This window comes from Lipomyces oligophaga (assembly GCF_038497815.1).
Source record: "Lipomyces oligophaga strain CBS 7107 unplaced genomic scaffold V1516scaffold_5, whole genome shotgun sequence".
Classification (NCBI taxonomy): domain Eukaryota; kingdom Fungi; phylum Ascomycota; class Lipomycetes; order Lipomycetales; family Lipomycetaceae; genus Lipomyces; species [Lipomyces] oligophaga.
Genome location: NW_027117789.1, coordinates 390,364 through 405,831, shown reverse-complemented (window position 1 = coordinate 405,831; position 15,468 = coordinate 390,364). Strand labels below are relative to the sequence as shown.

General features: G+C 43.6%; 6 protein-coding genes across 6 annotated transcripts; 4 read left to right on the top strand and 2 right to left on the bottom strand.

The window, feature by feature from the left end:
* Positions 1-50: 50 nt before the first annotated feature.
* Positions 51-2,021, top strand: V1516DRAFT_664859 (GPI transamidase component PIG-T; the record flags this gene model as incomplete). Its single annotated transcript, XM_066920630.1, has 4 exons — positions 51-442; positions 497-879; positions 927-1,226; positions 1,288-2,021. The coding sequence occupies 4 exons, from the start codon at positions 51-53 to the stop codon at positions 2,019-2,021; spliced, it is 1,809 nt and encodes a 602-aa protein (XP_066776695.1).
* V1516DRAFT_638996 (transcription factor S-II, central domain-containing protein) lies at positions 2,019-5,047 on the bottom strand. The gene is made up of 3 exons (XM_066920075.1): positions 4,757-5,047; positions 4,059-4,699; positions 2,019-4,008 (listed from the first exon to the last, which is right to left on the bottom strand). The coding sequence occupies exons 1-3, from the start codon at positions 4,767-4,769 to the stop codon at positions 2,170-2,172; spliced, it is 2,493 nt and encodes an 830-aa protein (XP_066776694.1). The 5' UTR covers positions 4,770-5,047; the 3' UTR covers positions 2,019-2,169.
* On the top strand, positions 4,865-6,173 carry V1516DRAFT_676686 (uncharacterized protein). Its single transcript, XM_066922465.1, has one exon. It carries the CDS (start codon positions 4,951-4,953, stop codon positions 5,908-5,910), a length of 960 nt encoding a protein of 319 aa, XP_066776693.1. The 5' UTR covers positions 4,865-4,950; the 3' UTR covers positions 5,911-6,173.
* Positions 6,074-11,683, top strand: V1516DRAFT_407878 (uncharacterized protein). Its single transcript, XM_066918996.1, has 4 exons — positions 6,074-6,377; positions 6,450-7,453; positions 7,502-9,288; positions 9,340-11,683. The coding sequence occupies exons 1-4, from the start codon at positions 6,236-6,238 to the stop codon at positions 11,645-11,647; spliced, it is 5,241 nt and encodes a 1,746-aa protein (XP_066776692.1). The 5' UTR covers positions 6,074-6,235; the 3' UTR covers positions 11,648-11,683.
* V1516DRAFT_676683 (uncharacterized protein) lies at positions 11,640-13,157 on the bottom strand. The gene is made up of 2 exons (XM_066922464.1): positions 13,029-13,157; positions 11,640-12,948 (listed from the first exon to the last, which is right to left on the bottom strand). The coding sequence occupies exons 1-2, from the start codon at positions 13,095-13,097 to the stop codon at positions 11,719-11,721; spliced, it is 1,299 nt and encodes a 432-aa protein (XP_066776691.1). The 5' UTR covers positions 13,098-13,157; the 3' UTR covers positions 11,640-11,718.
* Positions 13,158-13,543: 386 nt separating this feature from the next.
* V1516DRAFT_676680 (Sds3-like-domain-containing protein) lies at positions 13,544-15,377 on the top strand. The gene is made up of 2 exons (XM_066922463.1): positions 13,544-14,582; positions 14,634-15,377. The coding sequence occupies exons 1-2, from the start codon at positions 13,715-13,717 to the stop codon at positions 15,212-15,214; spliced, it is 1,449 nt and encodes a 482-aa protein (XP_066776690.1). The 5' UTR covers positions 13,544-13,714; the 3' UTR covers positions 15,215-15,377.
* The last annotated feature ends 91 nt before the right edge of the window (positions 15,378-15,468 follow it).

Genomic DNA, 15,468 nt, shown 5'->3' with positions numbered 1-15,468 from the left:
TGCTCAAAATGAGAGAAACCAGCTGCGGTGCGGGCGTTCTTGCTTTCATCATGGCGATGGTTCTGCTGTCGTTGGTAGTTCAGCCAGTAGTCTTTGGGCTGGAAGGTCCACATAATCCATATCGTGAAACCCTGGACGTTGTGCCGCTCCCTAGAAACTTGGTTTTAACGACATTTGCTTTTGATCTAATGTCTGGGAGTGTTGAATCGTCGGATATAGAACCTAATCCGGACGTGCTGGCAAACTTGACGCGTTATGGTTTGTTTCCTCGCACTGTTGGTCAGATCATGGCGTCAACAAAGACCCGAGAATTCCATCTACGTTTTGTCCAAGGGCGCTGGGATTCAGAAGAATGGGGCGCTTTGCCATACAATGGTCAGTATGCGGGAGGGACTGGACTTGAGATTTGGGCTTGGATCAACGGAGGTAGCGATTCGGATCAGTACGTGCATCTATATTTACAATTTTGACTTGATTTAAATCTAATTAGTTCTAGATTATGGTACGAACTAGTAAATGCCCTTTCAGGCCTATTTTGTGCTTCGCTGAACTTTATCGACTCGACCAGAACTACTGAAAATCCAATCTCTTTCAAACCGCACTCGCACTCAGTTGACTTATCTTCGTTGCGCCTATTTCACGGCGCATTGCCACAAGAAACGGTCTGCACTGAGAATCTGACGCCTTTTATGAAACTACTACCGTGTAAAGGTCGTACAGGCCTTTCGTCATTGCTGGATGGACATCGAGTGTTTGACTCGAGATGGCAGTCAATGTCATTGGATGTTGTTCCTGAATGCGACCAAGCGGGCTGTTCCCTTCGCATGTCGCAAAAAGTAGATGTCGTATTAGATACTCTACGAGCACTGAATCGTCAAGGTAAAGTAGAATTTATTTGTAATTTTAGCAGAGACTAACAATGCAAGTCAACAATTATGTTCCAGTCCCGGTACCCAAAGAAGAGCTCTTGTGTGATATGTCTAAGCCGTACCACTCTGACACGACTTGTTTTCCATGGCCCATGATCCAGAACTTGAAATGGAAAATTTCAGACTTGTTTGGTAAAGCTGTTCAGGGAAAATGCATGCTTGGACAAACACAAAAACCCGAACTCACTGAAGAAGACTACAACGTTCGGCTTAATCTGACAAAAGCTTGGAGTATCAGTCGAACAGGGGGGCATGTGATTTCTTCTTTTGCCGAACAGGCAACTGTAGCGATTCAGGGTGTGTATTTTGGTTTCCAATTATTTATACCACGTCTTGAGAGAAATTCTAACGATCTCAGACCACGAGGAACTGGATCTTTCGTTTGACACGCAAAATGCATCGTTTGTGCCACCAATACAAAGCCCTCCAATATATGTACAACGGTCGATGACTGGCCGGGGCCAACAAAATGGTGGCATGCGGACATCGTTTCGAAATCCAAGTCTGGCTTCAGTTACATTCATTTACTTTGAGTCGTTGCCGTGGTACATGAAGCCATATCTATCTACTTTGAAGTTCGTCGTCGACGGTATCGAGACAGATAGCGTTCTCAAAGAGATCAACTACCGGCCCTTCTTGGAACGTGTTCGAGGAACATCGATTGAGTTAACACTACAAGTCCCCCCAAATACAACAGTTTCTCTGAGTTATGATTTTGACAAAACATTAATCTACTTGGCTGAATACCCTCCCGATGCCAACCGTGGCTTCGATGTTCCGCCTGGAATTCTGACAATACTCGACAAAGATAATTCGGACATCTACACTTTGCGCACATCGAGTCTTTTGCTTTCCTTGCCAACGCCAGATTTTAGTATGCCTTATAATGTTATCATTCTCACTTCCACCGTGATGGCTCTTGCATTTGGAACTGTGTTCAATATTCTTATCCGGAGATTTGTGTACGATAGTGCGCTTGAGGCTGAGATCCTATTGCGACCGTCGCTGAAGGAACGACTTTCCGCAAGGTTCTTAAGACGAAAATCTCCTTCATCTCGGAATTCAGAAGAGGCCAAGAAATATCAAAGCTAGCAGAAAAATCTAAAAATTCATTAAGTATATATTAGAGCAATTATTGTCATCGTCTACATCCATCTTATCAAAACACTAAATATGATATACAACATCTCTCAGACACATCCCCTAAAAATACATAACCAAAATAAAAAGTATTAGTAGATTATTGATGTTCTGATATACTATCTTGATATCGCTGGACGACAGAAATCAAGTACATCGGATCAGACAACAGCGCTGGGTTAGCAGCTACATCAGATGACTGACGAAGAATATTTTGCAAGACCGCGACTTCATTCGACGATAGTCCGAGTGCTTTGACGGCTAATTCAATAGCGTCTGCAGATGGAGACGCGGTCGAAATTGCAGTTTTTGGGATATCAAATGTCGATCCAGATGAGGTAGGTAAGGCGGCCGGGGGCAAAGTTGTTGGCGGTAAAGAAGGATCATATTCGTCTTCCTGATGCGAACTGAGTTGCTGACCATCGGAAATATCCTTATGGGCTTGTAAAGATACTTTGTTGACTACGTAGACACCGACCAGTAACTGGTTAGCAATTCTGCGAGGAACGCTAACGGAGCCCATAAAATTCATGAAATCGGGGCGTGCATCAGCGGGCAACAGCGGAACAAGATACGCGTCTTTCACGAACGGCAGCTTGTTCCGTAACACCCCATACCGCTCGCGACTCCGGAAATAGTCGAAAAGCTTAATATATTCGGCTTGTTGGTCTTTGTCTGTGATATCTTCAATAGAAAATGTCACTGCAACTAGATCTTTGGTCGATGCAACATCCACAAGATAGCTATTCGCCCGCGACATTGCGATCCGGCCTTCAACAGCAATCGTCGGTGGAATTATATTCTGCCACTTACGGATATTTCCATCAACCAGAGGTCCGCCAACTTGGACCGCCTGCGCAGAAAACTGACCAACTTGATACATATCCAACGACCCTCGCCATATTACCGGATCTGACTCTGTCAACATTGGTGAGTAATCATTGTCGTCTAACATCACTTGGCCATTGCTGTCTCCTGCAGAATAATCATCGTCATTTGAAATTAGTCGCGCGATATCGTCGTCGACTATTTGAGGCTTCATACCTCTTAACGACGGCGAAAGTGCGGCAGGAAGCTCGGCCACAGAGTTTTCGCGTTCCAAATCATTAGTCTGCAAGCCTTCCGCTTTGCTCGCATCAGGATCAGACGCTTCATTCGAATGATACGGAGAATAACCGTCCATTTCGAAATTAGGCGACAGATCACGCTGAAATCCCAAAGCAGGTCCTGCAGGGCTAACAGATCGGTTTTCAATAATATTGACCGGAATTTCTTTCCGCTCTATATTCTCATTAATATCTCTTTCAGGACGGTCACTTTCATTTGTTTCGCTATAGTTTGTAGGATGTAGTGGATCGACATCTCCTACGAATTCTTCACCTTTATGAGTTCTTCGTATTCTTGGTGCCTCGACTACCTGTAAGGTTGACTGAGTGATACTTTCTGCTCGAACGGCCTCTGCGAGTTTTTGCAACTCAGGATTCATGAGCTCTTCCGGAGACATGCGAACTATTTGATCGGCGTCTAGTTCTTTGGTAACTATCCGATGCCTGAGGTCTTCGTTCTTTTTATCTTTTAGGTTGAACGAAATCGTTCTAAATTTGTCGCGATACTTGTGACCAACATCCACATCTGTCTTACTTGCAAACTGGGTATATAGGGCATACTCAAGTTGTAATGTCAACGACTCAGCAAACTCTTCAGCGGACATCTTTTCTGGCAGTTGAAGAGACTCATTTGATAAACTCGTACTTACAGCAGAAAATAAAATTTTATTTAATGCTGTCGCTACCGACGACCGAACTTTGTCAGACAGATCTGCGATGTGGGCTGTGATTGGAATCGCAAGACCGCTAGTAGTCGATATACTAGATACTCTCTTTGGAACCGGCTTTGGAGCCTTAAACGTTTCTGTCGGGGAAGTTGATCGTTCTCGCTTCTACATAAAGTCAGAATAATATCGTAATAGTTATAAACAAACACACTCACAGGTGAGTAAGACGGATCATCTGTTGCGAAATCAAGTTTCCGTTTGTTAGTTGCCTGAGATTTCGGCTTCTCCTTTTCTTTCCGTAGTTTTTCTGCCTTCTCCAGATCTTGCTTATCAAAGAAGAATTTATGTAAGTCGGGACGACACTGTTCACAAAAATATTGTTCGGGTACTTCAGCTTCGTTTGTGATACCCATCGTACATTCTGGATGTTGCCAGCACATGCAGTTTTCACATTGAGCCATCAGGGTTCGCTCATCGTCTGGATCGGAATGATCCAGACCGCATACGCAGCGAATGACTGAGTTATCGTCATCGTCCTCTGCATCGTCTTCTTCGTCGTCGATCTTGGCATGAGTATCGGATGATTCTGGTTGACTTAATTTTGGTATAGACTTTGCTGATGTCTTCGACTTCGGCTTTGACTTTGGCTTCGATTTTGATTTCGGTCTTGTATTTGACTTCGGTTTTGATTTTGATCTCGATCTTAAGATTTTTGGATCCCGCGCAGATTCCTCAATAACAGTCTCGGACTTGCCAGGCTCCAACACCTCGTTTGGCTCGAGATGCTCTTCAAGCTCAGACTCCAGCGTCCTGCTGTGTTGTCCCTTTGTGCTTCGAGCTGACCGTCTTGGCTCAGCTTATTTTGTCAGCTTAAATGTTTGAACTTAAAAATAAATAAGAGTCGTATACTTACCCAATGTAGACATGATTGGTTTTATGGGCTAGTATGAGTTCTCTGCGCTACTGAGGGGTTGTCACTGCACAGACTGTTATGGTTACAATCCACAGACGATGCGTCGAGCACGAAAGCACGCGTCCTTTGTTGAACAAATCTTGCGGTTTGTGAATTTGGTTTAATTTTTACTTGATTTCTCAAGAGCTTTGCTCATGAAAATACTCGATGAACCAGGTCAAACTCTGTCCAGAAATTTGATCCCAACCTTGACTCGACCTACGCTACTGAGATGTCCCAAGCGGACTGTCTCGCTAGCAACTTTTGGTTCTACTACCAGGACAAATATCAGGCAGATGGCATCAAGCAATGCAAAAGCGTTTTTGAGATCAGTGGATAGTGGCGGTAAAAGAGAACGAGTGGACAGTCCACTCGCAGATTACGAAAAAGGGCGACTGCGCTGTGTTGCGTGTGGAATCACGCTTACAAGAGATGATCAGTGGCTTCCCCATGTGGGAACAACCACTCACAAAAGTTCCGTCGAAAAGTACAACGAACGGCAGAAGCGAAGAGAAAAGCGCCTTCTGGAATCGTCTTTGGAGACTGAAGTAGTTTCAGCGCGGGGTCGAAGTAAGCGGACTAAAGGTTTAACTGACAACGGAGAGATGACGGGAGATATCCAGTTAATCCGAACGAATGCTACGGAGCCAGAAGTGGACAAGGAATGGGAGGCCTTTCAGAATGATATCGCAGCATTAAATGAGGCGAAGAGCAGCAATGGTTCGAGGCCTGAAGTTTTGACTAATGCCACTCTAGCATTTACTGCTGGTAGTGATATCTTCAGAGCCAACGTGATTTCACAGGCTCCTACTCTGTATGAGACACAATCTGTACCAACAACTGAAGAAAAGGCAAATGACGAAGTCGAAGATTTCACTAATGAATTACAAGATCAATTTGACGAGCAAAAAGGTTTAGAGGACCGTGTTCGGATGCTGAAGGAACTGCGGAAGAAACGTGCTGAACAAAACGAAGATGAAACAGAGACACATCCCGCTGCAGACTCTTCCAATATAGGTCCTCAAGATTCCGGTGGTAAAGAAGAAGAAGAAGGAGCAGAGGACACAGACGATCCAGATATCGATGAATTTGGATTTTGGCGTCCACGGAGATGATAGAAAGTAGTACTTCACGAAGATGAATACAAGACGCGGATCGATTTGTAAACGCCTAATATGCATCATCAGACTTTTTCCCGCAGGGTACTTCATTCAATTACGCATTTCCGTACATTTCCTTCTTTTATTTTCGCTATCGACATAAAACCTGCCAATATTATGTATATTCCAAAGCATCGCCAGTAATAATCAGCCGCACAATAGTCCAATGTGTGGGACCTTACTGTTGGTTGAAATCTGTACCCTCTCCGCATTGTTGCTAGACCGTTTGCTATCTTTCATCTCGAATTGATCGCAGCCAATTTCTGCTGGTGTCCGGAATATGAATCCAGACACTCTTGGAGCCGACGCCTCGGGCTCTGTGCCGCGTTCGCCGTCGAGCATTTCAGAGTTGTCTGTCAAAGATAGACGCAAAGGTGGTGGACTTTTGGGCAAATTTAGACACCGAAAAGATCTTAATGAAAGTACGTATTTTTTTGGCTTGCGCATGATCCTTCTGGCCTGTATTATTCAGATATTAACTCTTGGTGATATAGATTCTCTTTATTTTCATCCTCACAACAGTCGATCTAGCGCTACTCTAGATCCGTCGTCATCAACTAACGGTGATCAAAACGATACACTTTCCTCACTTTCGACTTATTCAATGGGTATTCGACGCGATAGGGAACCTTCTGCAAACTCGGATGGCACAAAAAGCTACAAATCTTTGACAGGTCTTTCGCGACATTATCGCCATGACGGCGGACATCTCATGGATGTTCACCGGCGACTTCATTCGTCCGGCCAAACAACTCCGTCCTCTACTGCTCCTACTGTTGATATAGCCTCTCCAGATTATTTTCCGCTAGATACGCGAATGGAAGATATGTCGGGAATTATCAGAACCGAGTACCAACAAGCCGACTCTCCTCACAGCGGCGACAAGAATGCGAACAAATGGCATTTCCCTTCAATTAGATTCATGACTTCTGCCAAGGAAGGGACTCCTGTTGGCATAAAAAAGCCTCTTTCATTGAGTTTACTAGATTCCTCTGGAGCTCAGTCGACTTCGCCAGCTTCACTAGATTCTCGAAAAGCATCGCTACCCAGCGCTGGCTGGTCTCCTCCCGACAGCTGGGGAGTTTCCTTGGTTAACACGCCGGATGATACACCCACAACTGAAGTTAAGAGTTTGTTAACATCCTCTCCTACATCAAATTTGAAGAAATCATCGAGGTATTTCGTTCGCGTCTTCCGTACCGATGGAACATTTTCTACAATTGAGACCTCTCTGGACACAACTACCGCAGAATTATTACAGATGCTGGGCCGCAAGTTTTTTCTTCCCTCAGTGGCTCACTATAAACTTGGCTTTAGGCGACTGGGGTTGGTTCGGATTTTGAAGGAAGATGAGAAGCCAGTCATGCTTCAGAAACGCATGCTGGAGTTATCAGGATACACAGAGGAGGACCAGCTTGCTCGCCTCGGTCAGCAAGATTTAGGATATTTATGCCGATTCTTGTTTTTCAGTACTGTTACTGCTTTGCCGGCTGATATGGTGAGTCTTACATTTATATTTTATCCGCGAGTTGTTAACATAATATAGCATGATCAATCTGAAATTCCAGGTATGGCAAAGTATGCTCAAATCGATCTTCAGCGAAAAAATCTTTATTTTATTCCTGAAGAAATCAGTTCGCACGCTGCCGAAATAATAAAACTGAACTTGTCTGGAAACCTATCTCTGGACATACCTGCTAGCTTTATAGAATCTTGCATCAATTTGCAAGAAATTCAGTTCTCGGCCAACGAAGCGGTTCATATTCCCAAATCAGTTTTGCTGGCTCCTAAATTACTATATCTTGACGTTTCTAGTAACCGATTAGAAGACTTTGATAATGTCCGATTTGAAAAGCATGCAGATCTCGTAGCACTTCGTGCCCAAACCAACTGTCTATCTTCTCTACCAGATAGCATTGTGCACTTGAAGCATTTACGGCATTTGAATCTATCGTTCAATTATCTAACTAATTTTCCATCTCCGCTTTGCAATCTGGTTACATTACTGGAGCTTGATCTGTCTTTTAATGCAATCCGCGATCTACCTCCCGAGATTGGTCAACTCTGTGCGCTGGAGACTCTCGCATTGACCAACAACTCTTTAATGGGTTCATTGCCAGTCACATTCGAGAATTTGACATCTCTCAAATTTCTAGACATTCGCTACAATTATCTTACGAATATCGATGTGATTATGACTTTACCGCGCCTTGAGGTGTTATACGGTCCACATAATTCTGTTTCTCGGGTCGAAAAATATTCAAAGCGACTTCGGGTAATCCATTTGAACCACAATCCAATAACCAGATTCAATGTTAGTCCTGCCATGACTACACTTACGACATTGAGTTTAGCAAATGCCAAGATGTCTTCATTTCCGGATGGTATTTTTGATATGTTTCCGTTACTTGAAAAACTCAACCTGGACAAAAATCATTTTGGGTCAATTCCTCCGGATATTTGCAAGTTACGCAAGTTGACTAGATTTACCTGTGTTGGTAATGGCTTATCTGCATTACCTTCTGAGATTGGACTACTTTTCGAGCTTCGATTTCTCGACTTGCATTCGAATCTATTAAGCACTCTTCCCCCTGAGATCTGGCAGCTTTGTAACTTGGAAGTATTGAACGTTTCTTCAAATAAATTAGACTCTTTTCCAATTCCTGTGTTAACTGCATCGACAGTTATGAACAGTATGTCCGAACCTTCGTCAAGCTTACGGCCTATTCCCAGCGCAGAAGAAGTACAGTATTATAATCCTAGTGATCCATATCGAAGGCCGTCACATTATTCCGATTCTTCTGCTATAAGTCCTCATGATCTCCGAAATAGAAGTGAGGATTTATCCGGTTCTATAACATCCGAGACGGATTCAGTTATTATCCACCATCCAACCCGGGAACTTTCGATCGACACAAATGGAACTCGAAAAGATTCGACTAACTCTGGGCGGCTTGTTAATACTCTTGTTCAAAGTTTAAAATATCTTTATTTAGCTGATAATCAGCTCAACGAAGATAGCATGAAAGCAATCTCATTTTTCACCGAGCTTATTGTCTTGAATCTTGGTTACAACTATTTTTCAGAGATGCCGGCTGGCACTCTGGGCCGGCTGACGTTACTCGAAGAGCTTTATCTATCTGGAAACAATCTGAGCAATCTTCCTGCAGATGATTTTATTCGTATCAAATCCTTACGGATTTTCCATTTGAATGCAAACAAGCTGCCTACGATACCGGCAGAGTTAGCCAAAAATGATGAACTGGCTGTTTTAGACGTTGGAAGTAATTCGTTGAAGTATAATATTTCGAATTGGCCATATGATTGGAATTGGTATTTCATTTCCATAAAAGTTTATTGCTTGTTATATTAACTTTTAAACAGGAATTTTAATCCGAAACTAAAATATTTGAATCTCTCAGGCAATAAGCGACTAGAGATCAAGCCGACACCAAACACTCGAGGAGAACGAGATTTGTCAGATTTTTCTCAGTTATCGAAACTTCGTGTGCTTGGGCTAATGGATATAACAATTACAAGCACTTCAGTTCCAGATCAGAATGAAGATCGACGTATTCGAACATCTGGATCGAAAGTGTATAACATGTCATATGGTATGTCAGACACGCTTGGCGAGCTTTGCCATTTACCATATAATGACATGGTGGTTGAACGATTCCGGAATAACGAGGACGAAGTGATATTTGCGCTATTTGACGGTGTTCCCTCGAATTCAGGTGGCAGTCGAGTGGCAAAATTTGTACAAGAGAAGTTTCAGCATGAGTTTGCCTTGGAGCTTGCGAGACTAAGAAATGGTGAGAATATTCCGGCGGCACTTCGTCGGACTTTTTTGTCAATAAACAAACAACTTGGCACATATACTGTTGGAGATCCGGATGATCCCAATCGATCAGCATTCACATATAATGATCCAAACGCAGAATCTCCAATTTTGCCAGAGGATGCCAGCACTGGTGCTACTGCCGCAGTTGTTTACGTGGCAGGAGATCATCTTTATGCAGCAAACATTGGAGATATAAGTGTCATTCTATCTAGGACAGATCGTGAATTTCGTGTCCTGACAAGAAAACATGAGCCTGCTTTTTCGCCTGAGATTGATAGGATTCGAGAAGCTGGTGGATTCGTTTCGCAAACCGGCCGATTGAACGATGAACTTGATTTTTCGCGTTCGTTCGGTTATTTCAATTTGATTCCATGCGTTCAGGCGGCACCTTCCATAACGGACTGTCAGATCTCAGATATTGATGACCAGTTGATTATAGCTAGCAAGGAGTTGTGGCAGTACATGGATTATCAAACTGCGGTCGACCAGGCTGCTAGAGAGAGGGATGACCCGATGAGGGGCGCTCAGAAGCTTCGTGATTTGGCCATTGCGTATGGCTGCACGGAGAAGATTGTTGTGATGATTGTTTCACTTGGAGACTCGGGTAAACAAGATGCGTCCGTACCACGGACGCATGGGATATCCTTAGGATCTGTGTCTACAGTGGAAGAAGAGGATTTATTTCCTGCATTGAAAAATCGCCGGATCCGAAATTATCCTGATGAGTTGATCTTGTCACGATCGGGAGATGAGGTTTTACCACCCGAAGGAGAATTGGCGATAGTTTTCACAGATATTAAGAATTCGACTTTGCTTTGGGAGACATTTCCAATAGCGATGGCTTCGGCAATCAAAATTCATAATATATTGATGCGTCGTCAGCTCGGTATTGTCGGAGGGTATGAAGTCAAGACTGAGGGAGATGCTTTCATGGTTTGTTTTCCTACGGCAGCGGCAGCTATGGTATGGGCGTTCAGTGTGCAGTCGCAGTTGTTAGTAGCCGATTGGCCAGCGGAAATTGTGGAGTCGCCAGATGGGCAGGAGGTGTTGGACGGAGAAAATAATATAATATATCGCGGCTTATCAGTTCGAATGGGAATTCACTGGGGATCACCAGTATGTGAGCCTGATCCAATTACGAGACGTATGGACTATTTTGGTCCCATGGTAAATAGAGCAGCACGAATCAGTACTGTTGCCGACGGTGGCCAAATTGCGGTCAGCTCTGATTTTGTATCAGAGGTTGAACGATTGAAAGAAGCCTATGGTCAAGCAGATGGCGATGTATCAAAACTTGGCCGAATTTTGAGTAATGAGCTCTTAGCTCGAGCAATTGATCGGGACTTGAAACTTCTTCATGGCTATGGCTGGGTTGTGGAGACAGTGGGAGAGACGAAACTGAAAGGTCTTGAGAATACAGAGATGATTTCAATGATTTATCCGAAGAGTCTATCAGCCCGGATACAAATTCCAGTCCCAGATACCGCTAATGCCGCAACGAGCAATAACGGTTTGAAAAGCCGAAACAAGAATCCTACATTTGCCTTGCTCGTGCGCTTACGGAGTGTATCTCTTCGACTTGAGCAGATCTGCTCTCAACTGAGTTCTGAAGGGCCATTGGATGACGGATTTGCTACTAGACTTATTATGGCGGATGAGCTATCAGCGCTGAGTGAGGCCAATAATGGTATATTCGATTTTTTCAATCATACAATAACTCGAATTGAGAATTCCATTGCAATGCTGTATATGAGATACACGGTTGAGGCACTTTCTACGATGGAGCAGAAGTCGCTTACGGATATTTTAACGGAGTTTCAAAAGTTAATTGAGTCAGGATCTGGATGAGAAGTGTATTATAATGTGAGGAAGTTAATATTAATGAATATTATACAAGATTAAACATAAATATATTAATTTCACGTTTTACGATTCTTCTTGAACGCTGTCGATCGTTCTCTGATTCTAATTTTCCTCTTTGGCTTCTTCAGCTGGACGGTGGCATTCGAAGTCGCCCGTTCGCCTTCCAAGACAGCCAATTTTGCGCGATCAGCTTTACCCATGACCTTTCTCGCTCTCCCTAGTTCCGCCTTAAGTTCAGGTGTTAACTTGGACTTCCCAGCAGACGATGACAGGGTCCGATGCCGGCCCTTGGGGTTTCCAATCGATGATTTACTAGTTTTACCCATATTACGGGCTCGCACGACACGAAGGCTACGACCTTTAGGTCCACCAATCGGCTTGTCATTGAGAAGGAGAGCTTGCGCGACGTACATTTTGTCTTTAAATTGGATATACGCGAATCCTTTGCCGACATTTGTCTTCGAGTCGCGAACAATCCGCACAGATTCAATGTCTCCGGCTCCAGCAAAATGTTTCCAGAGCTGTTCTTCTTCGGCCTCAAAGCTGAGATTACCCACAAACACGGACTTTGCTGAGTCCTGTTTGGTCGGATGAGCAAGCGAATCGACTCGAAGATGACGGTCCAGCAGAACAGTTGAATTAGACTTTGTTGCTGCCGCACGAGCTGCTTCCGGAAGCGAAAACACAACGTAGGCATTAAGCGTCTGCCGTTTATCGTGCAACTTCTGCTGCAAAAATGCTACTTTGCGAGGTAAAAGTTCTGAAAATGCAATCGATCGGAATCGAATAGATTCGACAACGCCGTATTGAGCAAAGTGCTGTTTTAATGTATTGTAATCTGATTTAGAAGTGATCACAGAGGTTGGCAGGTTGCCAACAAACACAGTGTTTTTTGATTTCGTTACTTCAGAGTCTTCTCCAAGTAGTGATTCATGAACAAGGCTAGTATCGGAGCTAAAGATTTGAGTCTCTTCATGTTGGTGAGCTTCAGTTTCCGAGACCTGCATTGCAGCCTCAGTTTTCGAACTATTCGGCAATCTAGAAGATTCTTCAAGGATCAGTTTAGACATGTATTTTTGTTCCAGTTCGTCATCATTTTCATCGTCGTCCGAGACATGTCGCCTCTTTCGTTTACTGTTCCCGGAAGATTTTTGACTCTGCGCCAATTTTACAGGCACTGGCTCAGGTACCGCGAGTAGCTGATTGATATCCACGGCATCCAAATCAGCATCTTCGTCACCCTTGTCTTGCGCTCCGAATGAGCGATCGGGTTTGGTTACCGGATCCTGGATCCTGTTAGACGTCTCTTCTCTAATAACAGTCTTCTCATTCTACTTTTTTGAGTGGAAGACAGTCTACTACTCACTTTGACACTAAACAAGGACGCGACACTTTGATCAATGACTTCTGTGTCCAAATTTCTGAATAATGACATTGTTGTATTGCACGAGTTCGTCCTTCTGTCTCTGGTAGAAACTCAAACCTTCACTATTTGACTCCAGTTCATGATATATTAGGCTAAGGGAATTTTTTTGCGGCGCTCTCGTTGGGAGTCGCCGTCCGCCAGGTGCAATTGAATTCGCTGAATTTAGCATAACTAGGACCAATTTTGCAGGAAACTTGTATTCGAACACAGGGATTATAATTAAAAGACATCATCTTATCTGTATATATTGAAAATTAATTTGATCTACTTGTTGTTATATCCGCCAACATTGCATCTACTGAATCATCACGACACCGCATTTATGTAACGAATCGTTTCCAGTTGGGAGTTTAGTTAATCCCATTGCCTAATTCATTACTTCTGCGGCTCATATCAGGTGACTAGAAGACCCCGGTGCTGGCCGACTAGCTTTTGAGTTTTCCCTCCTGCGCTGGATTGGGGAGGATGGGGAGTGAGAAGATTGAGTAGAGAGGACAAAGGTTGACAACACGAGCGCAAGCGACCTTTATTTTCTAGAAAGTTGTGTTTTGAAATTCTTTGTACACGAAAGCACTAGGATACAGAGACTAAAAGCTTTTTTTTCTGAATACTGCGTGGTTTCGGCGATGAGTGCGACTGTTTCAGCAAGTAAAGTAGCCGAGCTACCTGACCCGAGACGTGTAGAAGAAGATCTACTGTCGACTTCGACAGCAACAAACACTGTTGGAAATAGCAGTGGAAGTGGAAGCGGACGAGATCTTGTTGAGGAGGGCGAAGAAAATCCTGAAGAAGCTGAAACAGAGATCGAAGGCGACCAGAACGACGAGATGGACATCGACCTAAGAAGCAGTCCTGTGCTGGCTGCAGCAGTGTTACCAACTAAAGATATTGACATGAAGGACGCAATAGAATTAGGCGACCCGGTACCACAATCTGCAGAGGATATTACGGCCGGCGATGAGCGGGAGGAGGGAGAAATAGATTCAGATGAATTGTCGGCACCACCAACGGATGTCGAGGATCCTGACGAAAGAGATGGACAGAGCGAAGCGAAGAAGTCTGCAAAACAAAGTGAAATCTCAGGAGATACATCTCACCCCCCTGATAAGGTTGATCAAATTTATGAGAAGGATGTTGATTCGGAATTGCAAAAGATCAAGCTTGCTGAAAGCCAGTCGGACGATAATACTAATGAAAATGAGGAAAATGACGGGACTTCGGCCGAAGTAGATGACGATCCAAAGAATAAAGGAGTTACCAAAATTTTAAACTCGACAGGCAACCTCGAATATCATGCTGAATTGAACGCGCAAGAGAAGGATGGACATGAACAGGATGTGGAGGAAGGTGAAGAAGTCGAAAAACAGGAAGAACAGGGACAGGGAGAGCAGGAACCGGACGAGCAAGAACCTGAAGTAGAAGAGGAAGAAGAAGAAGAAGAAAAGAAATCCCCGAAAAAGAAGCGGAAACATGATGAAGAGGAAACTGAACAAGGTAATTTCTTAAATTATTATCCAATTTCATCCAGCGCTAATTTCCGTCCAGAACGAATGTTGACTGGTCGAGCCCGAACTTCGCTCACCGACATCGAGGTCGATTTCGCGAAATTTCGCGATCAGCTTTACGAAGACAAAGTAGTTCGACTAAACGCCGACATCGAGCTTTGTTTGGAGGGTAAGCATCCCGAATTGGCAGCTATCAACTCGCAAATTGAAGCTATTCGAGACGAAAAACTCAAACTAGCAAACGCTCGTCTGAGCTATCGTCGACGATGCGTCGAAAATCAAACTCGCTCTTTCAGGTCGCACATTCATCAACAATTTTACAAAAACGTCGCAAATCTTCGTGCCAAAATGATCTCAGACATCACTGAATCTTGGTATAAGGTCAATCGTGAACGCAGATCAATGGACTCGCTTGTTCCGTTCTACAACTACAGGGTTCCTGATAAACAGTCGACCATTTTCCGGCAAAGACAGGCTCAATATCAGGAGATTGCTTTACTATCAGGTCTATCAAAGTATGTTGGTTTTCCAGCTGCTCCAGAAATCAAAGCCGCCACTCAAGACGAAATTGCGGACGATCTCGAAGCGTTGAGACCGCCAGTGAAGTTCGAATACAGCTAATTTTATGCTTTTAATATGCTGTTATTATTTCTCATAGATTGTTTAGCTCGTAGGCGTTTAACTGAATTCTAAGTAATCCAAGGCATATTTCATAGGTTGCTATTTTAAAGGTATTGATTTTCAATGTTAAAAATTGGACAAAATCCTGGAAAAAATATAAAATGAATAAGCTTTTGATTAACCAAATATGTAACAAAGCAGACGTTTAGAAAACCACATTTTGTACACTGAAAAACAAACCGATCCCGACCAAC

What these genes read in the sequence shown, in the direction of transcription:
- V1516DRAFT_638996 (XM_066920075.1), bottom strand. An exon ending in ATGATCCGTCTTACTCACCT is followed by an intron (nt 4,009 to 4,058) that starts GTGAGTGTGTTT and finishes GACTTTATGTAG; the next exon opens with AAGCGAGAACGATCAACTTC.
- V1516DRAFT_676686 (XM_066922465.1), top strand. Translation starts at nt 4,951, where the DNA reads ATGAAAATACTCGATGAACCAGGTCAAACTCTGTCCAGAAATTTGATC.
- V1516DRAFT_407878 (XM_066918996.1), top strand. Translation starts at nt 6,236, where the DNA reads ATGAATCCAGACACTCTTGGAGCCGACGCCTCGGGCTCTGTGCCGCGT. An exon ending in CTGCTTTGCCGGCTGATATG is followed by an intron (nt 7,454 to 7,501) that starts GTGAGTCTTACA and finishes AACATAATATAG; the next exon opens with CATGATCAATCTGAAATTCC. An exon ending in TGGCCATATGATTGGAATTG is followed by an intron (nt 9,289 to 9,339) that starts GTATTTCATTTC and finishes ACTTTTAAACAG; the next exon opens with GAATTTTAATCCGAAACTAA.
- V1516DRAFT_676683 (XM_066922464.1), bottom strand. Translation starts at nt 13,097, where the DNA reads ATGTCATTATTCAGAAATTTGGACACAGAAGTCATTGATCAAAGTGTC. An exon ending in CGTCCTTGTTTAGTGTCAAA is followed by an intron (nt 12,949 to 13,028) that starts GTGAGTAGTAGA and finishes AACAGGATCCAG; the next exon opens with GATCCGGTAACCAAACCCGA.
- V1516DRAFT_676680 (XM_066922463.1), top strand. Translation starts at nt 13,715, where the DNA reads ATGAGTGCGACTGTTTCAGCAAGTAAAGTAGCCGAGCTACCTGACCCG. An exon ending in TGAAGAGGAAACTGAACAAG is followed by an intron (nt 14,583 to 14,633) that starts GTAATTTCTTAA and finishes ATTTCCGTCCAG; the next exon opens with AACGAATGTTGACTGGTCGA.